Raw genomic sequence first — 15,236 nt, forward strand, 5'->3', positions numbered from 1 at the left:
CAAGCTTGATTTCATCCCGGGTAGCATATGTAGTCAAGAGACGATCCAAGATGCGGTTCAGCATAGGTTTCTGCCTGTCAGTCATCACTCTCGTGGCATATTTCGCAGTCACTTCAGGAGTCGCGCTTCCCAAGTGAGATGCTGCTGTATACGGGATTGAATCCGAGTAGAATAGCGTCGATTTCCCGTCGAGGAAAGTCCCGTGAAGAAGTCCTGTCTCAGGAAAACCGGGAAGACGTAGTTCGTTATGAAACCAATGCCTCCCTATATGTATGCAGTGCTCGAGTATGTTATGTGCGAGAATGAGTTCATTTAGCTCTGCTGCGAGAGCAGTTGCTCGGTCACAGCGTTAACTGGACAGGACACGGCGAACAGATATGATCTCAACAGAAGGGGTCTTGCTAAGGCAAGCTGCATCACAATCAGCAACTAATCCTTTCCTCTGACTCTTCTATTAATTACAAGTAGGATGAGGGTTCATGATGTTCACAGTAAGAGGAGGATAGGCAATGAAATATGCTATACCACAGACATTAGCAAAATTGTAACCATGCTGGATAGCAAGGCTGCCAGAAGGAAGCAAGCTGCACTCCAAGGGGCTTACCGGTCCTTCTACATTCCATGTCACATTTGCACTGTACCAACTCAGAGGAGAGCGTCAATGAAAGCAGCGTACGGAGTGCCCTTCTAACAGGCTCTTGCAGTATCCGTCCAGCCGGTTGACATCGCCTTTGGCTGGTGTCTCATGAATTCCACATAGAGGAGGTTTCATCTCGTGCTATTCATGGCATAATACGAGACATTTGCGTCGAGCCTCTTACTGATTTGGTCTGTAGCCACTTCGCCATTCAAAGAGCGGCGACGTTTGGTACTAACCATACTCGCTCGAGTGAGTCGTCTGTATCTATGTAGTCCATGGAGTTTTGATCTCGCCAACAACACGTGCCTTCCCTGGAGTTTGAATGTGTTGGCGTCCGCATAGCTTCTGAACATTATAATATGTCCTGTTGATCCGTCTCCACAGACGAAATTGAGTCCCCTCTGCTGCAAAAACGCTTCCCAAAAAAACAGCAGAGACAAGTGGCTGTTCTTGGACGGGGTAAAGTTTGCTCGACGTTGGTAATGTATGTATGCACCATTGATGGTATGAGCCGTTGCCCTTCTTGAATCCTCGTTTCCGTAGGTAGCTATGCGGTTGCGAAGATTTTCAACTTGTCTGCGAACAGCAGCTGCGTTTTCCTCTCTTAACATGAAGGTAAAATCGATCCTTTGAACTCCAGGAAGTGTTGGCGGAGACAGCAGGAGACGCCCCCCTGAAGCGGTGCAGGAGGAGCATTTCTTGCCACAGGTTTAGAAAACAGTTCTTGAGCCGTCAAGACGTAGCCATATCTGGTCCCGTGCAAGTCATGTAGTAATTCAGTTGGGACAGACCTTGTCGAAACTCCTTTCGGTCTGCCATGTGCCGACTCCATTTGTAGGATGGCTTCAAGTCTCCCGGAGCTCTGTTAGACCTGTGGTCCCTATTCGGTAGCGTGGGATCGTAAAACGAAGTGTCCGGTTTGAGCTGGTTGACCAGGGGCATGTGAGGGGGATTCCGCTGATGAGGTGTAATCACGGCCTTTTATTGGATGCTCTTTAGGTAATTCTGCAATTCTTTTTCATGCCATTTGATATGGTCCCTGCTCGCCCATACTTTGGTACCGGGTTGAGTTCAGCAGGCTGTAACGTCCGGGCTAGCTTGGCTTCATGCCACAGAACCCGAAAGGTACTGGTGATGTTCGATAACCTCTGAGCCTGACTGAATGCCGACGAATCTGTGAAGATTGTCATTCGTCAGATTGCCTTAAGCTGGCATGATTTGATGCCGTCATCGGTTCGTTACGGGCAGCAGTAACAAGGCCTTGATACATCATGCGAAGCTGCTTTCGAGGCAGGTAGTTGGAATGAACCTCCGGCAGCGCCACAGTCCACAGAACCAGAAGCAGTTTATGATATTCTTTGATGGAATACAAACATCCATCGTTCTTCATCCACTGTAAAGTTCTGTCTTGAATGCAAGGTGGTGGTTCATCTAGTGGCTGGATCTCCCGGACAATGCGCGGAGAAATATGAGGGCCATGTTGACCGTCTCAGAATGCGAGTATGTCTCCATATACTGCCTGCAGCTGGAGTCTGAGAGAAGGTTAGACACTGTTTGAAAGGGAATCAAGATAACTAAAGTGGAAGACTTACTTTGCGCAGCAGGCGTGCACATCTAATACTCCGCTTAGAGTATAGATCGAAGACTTCGAGGTAATTTGAGAGCAGCTCGAACATCATAGATCGTTTTCTCGGTATTATATCTGCTTCCAAAAGGAGCCAAGACATTTTCGGGTCGCAGTCTGAGATTGTCATGACCGGTATGCCACGGTCGCCTAGGAAAAGCCGTTGAAGGCTACCATATGGGAGATGGCGCCGGGTTTGTTTGTGAAGGCATTCGAAGCGATTCTCGATATATTTGTTGACGAGTCCGAACAAATCCATTGAGGTCGCCAGGCCTGGCTGCAAGGGCAGTGATGACACGGGTCGGGTTTTACTGGTACCCACGTAGAGATTCACGGCTGTGTCTGCTTAGCTGTGATCTTTTGGCAGCTAGCAAGTTCGCAGGAGCGATCTCTGTATAGGTGTGTTGTGTCAAGACTGATATATGCCCGCCATAACACAGCATGCAGCCTTGTGAGACAGGACCAGAGACATCATCAGGACAGATACCAGGTAGTATCCAAACAAAATTAAAATACATGACCCGCATATGGGAGCAAAAGAGAGGAGTATATACTTATATATATTTATTTATATATATAAGAAGTCCACAGGAAATGGGAGAGGAGAAGGAAAGAGAAAGCAAGTCCAGTCTGGAACGAAGGACGGGGTATTTATAACCAGGGCTGCGAGCTCGCCTACCAACCTACCTACCTAGGTACCTACATTCACTTGCTTGCTGATTTGGTTCTTCACTTGACTAGGCAAAATCCTAAGCGAGAGTATTTACCGGTGTATTCCGACCAGGTTAGTGAATAATGGCTGCTGAGGTAGTCCTGTATCTAGGTGAATTGCATCTTCCCGCTACCCAGACGGGTATCTGCAACCTGCTGCTATTAGGGTCCAGCAGCCCATTCAATCTTCAAGTCCGGAAAAGATGACGACGACGATCTATTTGGAAACAGAACTCTAGGAACTCCTGTCGACAAGACGAAATTTAGACGATGACTAGAAGAGATCGTATATCAGAATCATGAGACTCTAGCTGAGATTCTATCCTGCCAGGATTGATATAATTCCATCCCCCCTTCGTTTGTCTCGGATAAGTACCTGCTTAAGATCGCCTTGTTCCTAGAAACTGACAATCCTTTGCTAGGCTAAAATCAACAGGATACATGTACCCATCCGGGGGGGGGGGGGGGGGGGGGGGGGAAGTCTTGTATCGACGTCCATAGCCATGCATTGAGCTCGAAAGATCTGATAGTGAAGAGGAGATAGACGATATGGAGAGTCCGAAGGCTTGTTTATGACACGAGGTAATGGAGCATTTAGTAAGGTAGCTCGTATTGCAATCGACAAACTGCTATGTATGTGCATATGTTCAAAGATCCTAGCACGAAGAGGATAGGAAAAGATCGAACAAACAAAACAGGTACAGTAGATGGACCATATATATGGACCAAATACACCGGACAAAGCCCCGCACTCAATCACTGGCCAGGGTATACGGATAGAGTATTTGTTTGGCACAATCGCTAGAGGAATGGTTCAAGCAACTGGTCCAAGTCAAATTCGGTATATTTCTATATTCCTTTCCAAGACCACTACTGTATGTACAAGCCTGTCCATATTGAGCGCCTTCTAATCCACCAGCAAGACGCTAATCAGTAGTACTATTCTTTTTTTTCTCCAGTGGAGGGTCGATCTCAAGCACTTCCCAAACCCTTCTCCTTATTATCGAGCCTCTTTGAAGCAAAGCTAGCTCAATGAGAATGCCAGGGAATGAATGACTCGCGAATTCCTCTTTCGCTTTGAAAGTGGCTGTCTTTCTTCTACCTACCAGGTAAATTGAAAATTTTCAATTTCTATATATAAAAAAAAATGGCATCAAATTTAGTTGATTTTTAATAGAAGAGTCATTGTTTTATTTATTTATTTATTTATTTATTTTTTAAAAAGTAACAGCCTTCCTTACTATGGATTTTATTTCTATTGAGAAATTGAATAGATAATGAAATACCTATGCAGGTTTTGCGGGCAAAAAAAAGGCTATATAGTTTTTTTTTGGAAGCTGTGCAAGACCGTCTTAAGTTAATAAACATAATAAACAGTCCCAATTTCTTTCCATGGTACTCCGTATCGAGGTAGGAGTTCTAGTAAAAGGCAGTCCAAGTTCATCATGATCGTATCCGTTCGTCAAATGCCAATTTAATTTATCAAGCAATCAAACCACAGCAGCAGCAGCAGAACCTAGCGAGCACACCGAGCCGACAATCAACGCATCAACTATGACTTTATAATATACCAAAACAAGAACAAAGCAACACCTTGTAAACCACCGTCTTTTGTATCTTCAACCAATCACTACCTATAACCGCTCTAACTAACTCTATAAAATTCGTTCCTCGGGAACGTACATTATAGATGTAATGCAATGTATATATATGTACTCTTCTTCATGACAAGACAGGAACAAACACAGACACAACGCTCAACGCTCGTCTCGTCTCGTCTTGACATTACGTACAATTGAATGGTCAAGTCACAGCTAATACTCCGCAGCAATCGAGCTGCTGTTCAATGATCCAATCGTCGCAATGACATCAGCCGGCTCCAACAGGTGCCAGCTGGCCAGCGTCTGCTTGGAGCTGGCGCCCACCGTGACGGAGAAGACGTGTTCCGGAGGGAGGTCCGAGTTGCGCAGGGCACGGAACATATCTAGAAAAAAAAATACCCGTTAGTATCAGAACAGCCCATACATAGGGATCGTCTGACTTACCCTCATCGGTAAAGTCGTCGCCCAAGCACAGCACAAAGTCCGGTGGGTCGCCCGGCGCCGTCCCGTACTCATTCACCAGACGCGTCGCGATGAACCCCTTGTTCACGAATGTCGGGCGCACTTCGAGGTTCGCCTTCCCGGCCATCACCTCGACGTCCCACTTCTTCGTCACCGTCTCCTCCAGGTGCTTGCGGCACTCCTTCGCCTGGAACGCGCCGTATTCCGGATCGGCACGGCGGTAATGCCAGGTCAGCGCCACGCGCTTCCGCTCAATAAACGAGCCCTGCGTCCGCTCCGTGTAGTGCTGGAAGACCTCCATGACTTCCTTCTGCCAACTCATGTCGAACTGCGCCGCCAGGTTCTCCCAGTCGTCGCTGCGTGGTTTGCGGATGAAGCAGCCGTGCTCGGCACTCAGCCCCAGTTCCGGAATGTGACCCATCCATTCGTCCAGGAACGCCTGATCCCGGCCGCTGATAATCCACACGGCGTTCTTCGGGTCCGCAGCCAGAGTCTTGATCGTGCGCAGGACGCGATCCGACGGGATGGCGGCCTGCGGGTCTTTGACGATCGGGGTCAAAGTCCCATCGTAATCGAACATGAAGAGCCGTTTCTTCGCCTTGCGGTACTGTTTCAACAACTTGTTCCGGTCGAGGGCTGGCGTCACGATCGACTGGTCAAATGACGACAGGTTCGTCAGCAGACGATTGATATACTGTTGCGACCAGGCGGACACCGTATTGGAGGTGACATGCTTGTAGAGCTTGCGATGTTGCTCGATCTTCTCCTCCTCCGACATGGTCAAGGCCCGATCGATCGCGGCCGCCACGCCACTCAGGTCCCACGGGTTGATGTGGATTGCACTGGGAAGCATGGCCGCCGTACCCGAGAATTCGGACAGGATGAGCGGTCCGTGGTTGTTCTGCTGGCAGAGGACGTACTCCAAGCTGGTCGTGTTCATGCCGTCGCGGACACTCGTAATCAGGCCCACGTCGGCCACGCGCAGCAAGCTAAAGTACTCCTGCTGCGAGATGTATTGCGGGTAGTACTGCACGGGCGAGAAACTCAGCGAGCCAAAGCGGCCGTTGATGCTCGACACGAGACTCGACACCTGGCTGCCAATCTTGTTGTCGGGGTCCTCCTTATCCTCCTCCATGCTGGTTGGGCTCGTGACTTGGATGAGGACGACTTTATCCCGCCATTGCGGGTAGCGATCCAGAAAGGTTTCGAAGGCCAGTAGCTTCTGCACCACACCGCGGACACTGTCCAGTCGATCCCGGCCCACGATGATCTTCTTGCCCGCATACAGTTTCTTAATCCCCAGTACCACGTTTTCGATGTCGGGGGCACCAAAGGCCGCCTTCTGCACGCCTTCCGCATCGATACCGGTGGGGAAGACGTCCACGGCAACATGCGCTCCGTAGGCATCGACACCTGCTGAAGTGGAGTCGAAACCCAGGATGCGCGTGCAGCAGGACGAGAAATGCCGCGAGTACGAGTAGGTCTGGAAGCCAATCATGTTGGCGCCCAGCACGCCCGTGAGCACTTCTTTGCGCTTGGCAAGACAGCGCAGATATTCGCTGCTCGGGAAGGGCGCGTGCAGGAAGAAGCCGATGTAAACATTGGGGATTCGCTGCCGCAAGAGACTGGGGAGCAAAAACAGGTGGTAGTCGTGGATCCAAACGATATCACCCGCCTGATAGATCTGCGCGATCCGATCGGCGAACAGTCGATTCATTCGCAAGTAGTCCGTCCACCACTTGCGCTCTGACCGGCCGTCGGTCGGACCGGTCTGTTTATAGTGCAGCAGCGGATAGAGCGCCCGCTCAGGATAACGCCTCCAGCGAGTCTGATCCTTGAGCCAGATGTCGTCACTGGGCTCGTCGGACTCGGGCGTCAGCCAGACGGGGAAGATCTTGCCATACTTGCTCGACCGCAATTGAGACTCGAGACGATCGCGATCGGCTTTCGTTACCCGGATGCCCTCAACGAGCGGGTGGGTCGGTTGTTTCTGGTGGGCGTCGACAGGGACCGGCGCTGCCGCTTTATTCACCGAGAGCGATGGAGGCCCTGTTGCGAGAGCCGAAAGAGCCCCTGGGGCTCCATTTGCTGAGACGGGTTGCAACGGGGCCCTTTGCTGCTCGTTGAGAATGGGTTCCACTTCGCCAGTCCAACCGACCAGCAAGTGCGACCATGGCGATTTCGGGGAGGCAAGATGGGCGAATGAGTCGAACAGAGCGGATGTGCCTGGTCGGTGTTTCAATTCCTATAGTGACAGTCAGCGCAGACCCCTCCCGTTGACCACGATGGGGAACCATACCCAGTCCGCTCCTGGCTTGAAAGCCACTTTGTAAGGGATACAGAAGGCAGCGCTGATGATCCTGCCCGTCAATTGCAGTCCCGGATGGGCTGCCTTCGGGTCTGTCACCGGAGACGCCGGCGTGAGCCCTCCGGCGAGACTGAGGCGACGCAGCAGTTCTGGGCCGGATGTGGCCCCCGAGGCAGCTTCCGCGGGGGTGGCGGGAGATTTCAGATTCGCATAGGCGTCCTTGGTGGTGGTTGGTGCTCCGGGGACGTCCGAGAAGTATGATGCGCCATCCTCGTCCTTCTGCGCGACGGGCTCTTTTGGTTTCTCCTCGGGGACGACGGCGGGAGTAACGCTAGAGGCCTTCTCGTAGGCGCCCTCTCCTAACGCGGACAGTCCGGGCCCGACCATGACGGGATCCGGCTGGTGCGGAGGGACCCTATTGGGGGTCCCTTGCTCGTAGGCCATCTGGAAGCTGACGATGTGAACGGATCGAGAGGCGGATCGAGAGGGAGGGCAACGAGACTGGAAAGAACACGGGACGTTAGCACATCAGCACACAACTGCCACGGAACGACAGCGATTCAAATAGTTTCGGAACTCAATGCAGTCCATGTACATTTTTGAAGCGATGGCAGAGATTGGGATGAGAGGTACCTTTGAGGGTGGCGGATGGAGGGACAGGTCGAACGATGAATTTATTTCCTGGCCGCCATAGATCCCTCGACCAGGAAATTATTATTCAGGATCGTTCAGGAGATGGCACAGTGCGATTCCCACCTCGGAGGGCTAATATTAGAATAATTCGGCCGGCGTGGTGGAAGCAAAGTGCGAAGAGTGATGGGGTTAGATAAGAGAGTGACTTGACTGAGGGGCGGAGCGAGACCGAAGGCGGAAGAAATCCCAACTAGCTGGGTCGGAGGGGTACACCACCACCCACTTTAGGGGACGACTCCAGCGGCGTGTCTAATTATTATTACGCAGTCCTCAGTGCTGGCTGGTTCTAGAAATAGTTTGTTGCCCAAGGGAGAGGGCAATCGTTCAGATGGATCAGGTAGACAGGCGCTGTCGAGAGTCGAGACCTGGCAACAGAATGATGGTGTCAAGCCACTAATCCTGACTATTATCTGTAGTCTACCTTAGTACAGCCCCGAGGCTGCTTGACTGCCTAAATATGTATTAATTTAGGGATGAAAATGTGAACTGGGCAGAGATCTAATATACTACTCCTCGACGGCCCTCGGAGAATCGTCGGAGATGGATAGACAGAAGACGTGCACGTGCAGAGAAAGCGACCAGGGAGTCATCGTTTTACGCCTGTCGCAACTAACTACTAAATCAAGCACGTTTCATTGGTAGAAAGCAGAACCATCGGAACAAGATCCCACCGGGGTTGACGGAGATCTGACGCTGTTTGCTCCCTCCGTTTCAGATCCAAGGTCCAGTCGACGATCCTCGCGAAGATTCATTTGACCACTGGGTCGCGTCACGTCATACTCCGTATCTTCAGGCGGCTACCGCGGGCCGCAGAGCGCGGGAAGGAGGGGAGATGGACAGCTGGCAACAATAGTTGCCGAAGAACGGCGAACACCATAGAAGCCGAAATCCTGCTGTCAACCTGTTCCTGGCGAACTACAGAGTAATTGGCATGTGCTGGCTGTTTACTCCGTACTCCTGTTGAGCCCCGCGATCCTCCCAGGAGGCTGCGAGCAACTGACTAGTCCCCTTAGTGCGCCTCGAGTCGTCAATTGACAGGGTCTGGATCGACTCAGCCACAGCGCACGTTGACGGAAGGAAAAGGTCATCCTGACCCAGGGGCAAGGATTGGGGTCCTTGCGTCTATGAAACGAAACAAGCACGGATCTCTTCATCTCTGAGGGACTTCTATTTTCAGACCCGGGTCACGTGGTAATTATTCTATCACGTGATTGTAACTCCTAACCCATGTAAATCACGTGATGTATGTATTGATCACGTGATCTTATCGATGCTCCGACCAGATAAGGCTTCAAGAAAAGCATTCATTGTTCCATCGAAGGCATCGAGAGCCCCCGTCCTGACTGATCCGATATCCCTGACGAAGCAAGCAAACGCGGCTGCCTTGCCCATGCCCTGCGTGGGTCTGGTCACTCTGTCGCGATGTTCTCTGGCTAATTGCAAGATGCCCCGTTGGGGGCGACCCTCTGCTCTGTGTCTTCCCACGCTCTTCGTTCGTTCCTATCGTCTGTCGAGTTTTCACCCAAAAAATCCGCAACCTGTCTTCAAAAACAGTCTCCGAAAGACCCTCGAAGCGCAGCGTATCGCCAACCGCGTCCGACTAATCCGCAAGGTGTACCCAGTGACAGCAGAGTCTTCTGAAATCAAGGCACCCCAATTGACCCCGACAACTGCTACGGATGGGGTTCGCAGTCTTCGACGATCTTCGCAGAAGAATGGCATTAGGTCCGTCAGACGAGAAAGGCGAGGGACGCGGGCTTTGAAACGTCCGCAGTCACCCGTCCAGTCGCTGTCCTGGAAGGTAGACGAGAGCGCCGAGCGCCCTGCACAGTATCCGTGGCTGGAATTTCTGCAACCCAATACCTGCGAACTGGACGGTCTATCACGGTTGGATGCGGAAATTCGCTCTCTGGAAGCGTATTTGAGTCCCAACAACCAAGAGCAGGATGCCATTGACCAGATCGTACGAGACTTGTCCACACTGGTCGCTGGAACCGTGCCCCATGCTCCTCAAGTCGTGGGTTCGCGACATACCGGAATGGCATTGGTTCATTCCAATTTGGATCTGATCATCCCGGTTGATGATCCTGAACTGCCCGATGACAGGGATCGCAAACCCAGTCCGATGCGACCCAGAGCCGTCAGGGCATACCAGGATACTCTGCGCGCTGCGGAGCCTGCCCTTCGACAAAGTTCACTGTTCGAGAATGTCCACTTATCCCAGGATCGAGTTCCCGCGATAACGATGGTCCACTTGCCTACGGGCATACCGTTGCGGATCTACTGTGGTCAAGAGTTACCCGACTCGCTTGAGTATGTCAAGAACTACCAAACGGAATTTCCTGCCCTCCGGCCTCTATATATGACTCTACGGATGATCCTCGATGTCCGTAGCAACTTCGGGGCGAACCGATCCTCGATTGGGCCCTACGGACTGCTCATGTTGATTGTTGCCGTCCTGAAGCTACATCGTCACCCGCCAAACAGCCTGGGGGAACAGCTACTGGACATCCTCCACATGTATAGCACAGAGGTCAACTTGGAAACGACGGGGGTTTCGGTCGATCCGCCAGGATTTTTCGACTTTGCAACCATTCGCCGGGACGAAAGCCTCGCCGAGGAGCGTGGAGAGGAGGAGCCGCCGTATCTCCGCGGGCAGCGTGCGCTGCTCCGATTCAAGGTCAGAGCGAGAGACAAAGGCAACCATCCGGCGGCGCGGCATTTGTGCATCCAGGATCCCGCCAACTACTTGAATGACGTGGGCTGGCCGTGCGTGCGAACGGCGGAGCTGCAGGGTGCGATGGCCGATGCATATCAGCGCCTGCGGGCGGCTCTCAATGCGTGGGAGGGAGATGATGATGGTGGTCCCGACAGCGTTCTAGGACAAGCTCTCCAGGCTAACTTCGACGACCTGAAACAGCTCCGAAGTCGAATTAGTCGAGTTGCAGGATAGCATTGCTATGTGGTATTTATCTTCGACCGTTGTATTATACAGACATATACCCTATCATTTCTTCAAGCATGGCATGTATTATGATAAGGTACCGAATTAATTCCGAGTTGAACCTGGAATACTGTAGAAAGTACTACATTGCATTCTTGCACATTTACATGGCTGGTAGAGCCTGGGTAAAGCCTGCCAATAAATATATAGGCATGGACTGTTGACTTCGGGGGTGGATATACAACGGTTGAAAAGAAGATGAAGACCATGGACGGAGACAACCAAGGTTTGTTAAGATCAGATAAGATATGGAGGTCAATTAAGCGCCATTAAGTCTCAATCGAACCCAATGCTAGATAGAATAGAAATAGTTGCTGAGCATCTAGCCTCTAGTCCACCGTAGGCAGGCAGATCTTGCAATCAATAATTGACTGCCCAAGTCATCCTTTTATTCTCTGTATCTTGTAATATTGTATCTGGTCCTTGTGTAGAAATGGAATATTTTGACGCCTGAAAATAATAACAGAAATCATTCTAGCTGGTTACATGCGCATGTCCTCATCATGCGTTAATGGAGGAGAAGCAAACAAAAGCGTCAAACTTCCCGTTTCGTGACAGCTGACACACCATCACGTCAGGCTAACTCTTCCTACACATACCTCCACCGTCTTCTCCTTCCAACTGACATGAAGAGAGAATAACTTTTATCAATTGATCAGACAATGTCTGCATCTCCATGATTTCTTCTTCCTCTGTGCTCTGCGGCCGTTGCGCCGTCTCCGCCGCGCGCTCCTACCGCTGCCGGTTGTTCGACGACGTCGTCTCTTCGAGAAGTACTTCGACATTGTTCAAGGGAAGACCTTCATATGTTATTATCCACGACAATGCAACTGTCAGGGGTCCCTTTCTGTCGACCCGCACATCACGCGGATATGCCTCCAAGCACAAACGTCCTTCGTCTGCCGCATCGCTCCCTCCCTCTACCACCGAATCTTCGACATCAACGACGTCTCTGTCGTCCGACGTGAATCCCCCGCCCAGTACGCGTCCAGCGCATCTAGATCTACCCCCTCCCGCGCCCCCATCGGCGTCGCTCCGTGAAAGGTTCTTGCGATACATCGCTCTGGGCCGCGCCTACTACACCTTCTACAAGACGGGTCTGAAGAATGTCTACCACAACTACCGCGCGTCTCTCCCGATCCGGCGCTCGCTGGGCTTGCCCGTCTATCTCCCCACGTCTCCTCCCCCGGCTCCGAGCACGGGGCCGAAAGGAACTCGCGGCACCGCATTCCACACCGCTGTCGAGACGCTCAATCTCAGCCGAGCTGATCTCCAACTCGTCCGCCGCGCCGCCTACGACGTGCGCCGCATGATCCCCTTCACCCTGATCCTCATAGTCTGCGGCGAATTGACCCCGCTGGTCGTGCTCGCGCTGGGCAACGCCGTCACCCCGTTCACCTGCCGCGTGCCCAAGCAGATCGACAAGGAGCGGACGGAGCGGGAGAAACGGAAACGCCTCGCCTTGCAGGCCGTTCAGGGCGGTCTGGGCTCCGCGACCCCGATCACGCCTGGGTCGGAAGAGGAGATGACCTGGCTGGCCGAGAACTTCGCCGACAGGGACTTTGCGGCCACCGCGTCGGCAGAGCAGGTCCTGCGTGCATGCGCCGTGTTCGGCTTGACGAAATCGCACGACCGGCCGTCGTGGCTGGTGCCGTTGCTCTACCGGCCGCGCCTGAAGCGGTGGACCGAGTATCTCGCTCTGGACGACCGGTTGATCGTGCGGGGCGGCGGCGTCAAGGCGCTGAATGCAGAGGAGGTGCGCACGGCGGTCGAAGAGCGCGGCGGATTCGGCGTGGCGGGACTGGCAGACGGATGGAGTGCGGAGCGTGAGGAGAGGCGATGGTTGGAACGGTGGTTGAAGAGGAGGAAGTACATGTAGGCATGAAAATAGAAGAAAGAACCGAATGGGGTGGAGGGGACTGAACTCAAGGGGAAATAACCAAAAGCATGGCCTTATGTATGTACTGAACTGTACTATATATGTTATACTATGTCTACTGTATGATATGAGATACTACGCTCAGTCCAGTTGACTTTATTCCTCATTACCTAACACATATATCCATTGTCAGTCGTCCATGGGAGACGAAACAAAACCGACAATAGAAACTATGTGGCCAGGCTAGATAAATAGATAGATTCCACCGAAACCTTGATCAAGCGGTACTGAGAAGGATCCTAGGCTACAAAGCACATTCTAACATCTTATACCGACAGTCGATCGAGGATAGCAATAATCTCAGATCATGATGTTGCGTGCATCTCTAAAGTGGTCGTCAATGATCTTGGCCGCCCATTATCACTTTCTGATGAAATTCCGAGGTCGTTTGCGCCCTCGTTAGGATCGACGGAGCTGGCGAAATGAAGCCTTAGGAGCAATCTGTAGTAGTTCCACAGCATTAGAGATGGCCAACCCTGATATAACATAATGATAGTTGAGGCCGTTGAGTTCATCGGGCAATGTACTTTGGACCATTTCAGCTGGTAGGAAAATCATCTGACCTGCTGGGACATCTTCCATTCCCAATCTCTCTGCATCTTTCAGATGGTGAGATGCGCCCGATCTCTCCTGGATCAGACTCAAAAAGTAGTTTTGCTGCACAAGTAACCTCAGGAGAGCTCCATCCACTTCTGCCCAAAAGAGCTCGTTTGATCGGTCTGGGAGTGATCATCTCGACCCCAGCTGGGAAGCATCTCTGTGGTGTCCTCTTCATGAGATTGATCTTTCCGCTTGGAAGGAATTCTGAAGAAGTCTGCTGCCAGGTCTCATTACTGGAGAGACCCTCCTTGTTGTCTTGCCGTCACAAATTATACAGTAATGTGGCCATTCACATGGACAGAAGATTGACCTCGAGCATGCGAAATTGCCGGCCAATCAATTATCTTTTCGGTCTTCGTGGAACTTGTCAGTGTAAAGTCAGGCTGAGCCCGAGTATTAGACCGGCCGGGCCGATCTTGGTTCATTGGCAAGCTTGTTGATAGGTTCTGAATATCTGATCCTACTGCTTCTCGAAGGAAGCCCAGGACCCCAACGTAGACATACCGAATATCATGCCACGCTGTGGAGTTTGTTTGCGACAGACACCCCGTAAGTCACAAGCCAGGTTAGGGAAGCAGAGTTCCACAACCTCTTTTGCTGTGAGGTTTATAGGAACATCGATCGAAACCCCATCCAAAAGGATCTCCTCCACCCTTGCAGCCTGGGGCTAAAACTTTGCATGGATGATCCATGTGCTCGGAGGTGCGAGCTGGCCGGTTTGTCCTCAGTCAATAAACAAGTGGAATGGGAGTCGTTCAGAAAGTTCATTCGGCCGCTGTTGAGCATTTTGATGAAATGCTCTTTGTCTGGAATAAGTGTTGGGTTTACTGTCCGATTTAGCTGTTTTGATCGTGTTGACATCTAAAAACAGTCAGCTCGCTTTTGCCATTCTCTCCCACAGATCTGAAGCCGCAGGTTCGATGATTGGGCCTAATTCTTGACAGCCGTTCGAATCGAATGATCGTATCATACGGCCTTGTAGAATCTCATTCTCCTTGTGCCATATTTCTCGGTCGATAATAACTGACAAAGTCTTCGGAGGTTCTTTTTCTTTCTCGCTGAATTAGATGCAGTTTTGTTTGCAACTTAGCAGCTAGGGTAATGGCAAAACCAGGATGAAGTGCCAGCCAAAGCAAGGGTAAACTTGTCTGCAGAGTCTGATACAAGGAAGCCAGGTGAGGGATCAGGATAGAACCACGTGGTTGATGCCACTTCCAGGAAAGGGGGTTTCATTTCCAGATTTGCATGATGGAGCGAGTCGTGCGTCTGTTCACGTGCAAGAGGCACTCGGATATCAGGAGTAGTCGTTGTGTCATTGGTGAACGCTAGATCTTTTATCGAGTTGAATTCCAAACGTGGGCGTGGTTGGCAAAGAAGTTGTAAACGCCTGTCCGCTGCCTGTTGGATTTGGTCGACTTCCGTGGCTGTCGTTTTCTTATTTGGAAGATCAGGGAGAAACGGCAGAAATGCCTTAGATATCATCATACATATAAGATGATTTTAGCCAACAAGGAACAAAAAGGTCGTCCTGAAATGGAAGTCGTTATGAATCTTTTTTTCGACGATCTTATTGAGACCTCGAATGTCCACGATCACTCGGCCTTTCCGCACAGTTTCTGGTCCTTTCTCGACATTGCGCCAAACGATGAAGACT

At 51.4% G+C, this 15,236-nt stretch overlaps 4 protein-coding genes across 4 annotated transcripts; 2 read left to right on the forward strand and 2 right to left on the reverse strand.

Moving 5' to 3' along the window:
• Positions 1–349: 349 nt before the first annotated feature.
• VTN77DRAFT_7748 (uncharacterized protein) lies at positions 350–1,582 on the reverse strand (the record flags this gene model as incomplete). Its single annotated transcript, XM_069424170.1, has 3 exons — positions 350–411; positions 463–519; positions 1,432–1,582. 3 exons carry the CDS (start codon positions 1,580–1,582, stop codon positions 350–352), a joined length of 270 nt encoding a protein of 89 aa, XP_069275132.1.
• Positions 1,583–4,789: 3,207 nt separating this feature from the next.
• On the reverse strand, positions 4,790–7,790 carry VTN77DRAFT_7749 (uncharacterized protein; the record flags this gene model as incomplete). The annotated part of the gene is made up of 3 exons (XM_069424171.1): positions 4,790–4,959; positions 5,021–7,283; positions 7,338–7,790. 3 exons carry the CDS (start codon positions 7,788–7,790, stop codon positions 4,790–4,792), a joined length of 2,886 nt encoding a protein of 961 aa, XP_069275133.1.
• Positions 7,791–9,483: 1,693 nt separating this feature from the next.
• VTN77DRAFT_7750 (uncharacterized protein) lies at positions 9,484–10,992 on the forward strand (the record flags this gene model as incomplete). Its single annotated transcript, XM_069424173.1, has 1 exon — positions 9,484–10,992. The coding sequence occupies one exon, from the start codon at positions 9,484–9,486 to the stop codon at positions 10,990–10,992; it is 1,509 nt and encodes a 502-aa protein (XP_069275134.1).
• Positions 10,993–11,719: 727 nt separating this feature from the next.
• VTN77DRAFT_7751 (uncharacterized protein) lies at positions 11,720–12,922 on the forward strand (the record flags this gene model as incomplete). The annotated part of the gene is made up of 1 exon (XM_069424174.1): positions 11,720–12,922. One exon carries the CDS (start codon positions 11,720–11,722, stop codon positions 12,920–12,922), a length of 1,203 nt encoding a protein of 400 aa, XP_069275135.1.
• Between the last annotated feature and the right edge of the window lie 2,314 nt (positions 12,923–15,236).

The sequence above is a fragment of the Rasamsonia byssochlamydoides genome (genome assembly GCF_041956645.1).
Source record: "Rasamsonia byssochlamydoides strain NRRL 3658 unplaced genomic scaffold VTN77scaffold_64, whole genome shotgun sequence".
Taxonomy (NCBI): domain Eukaryota; kingdom Fungi; phylum Ascomycota; class Eurotiomycetes; order Eurotiales; family Trichocomaceae; genus Rasamsonia; species Rasamsonia byssochlamydoides.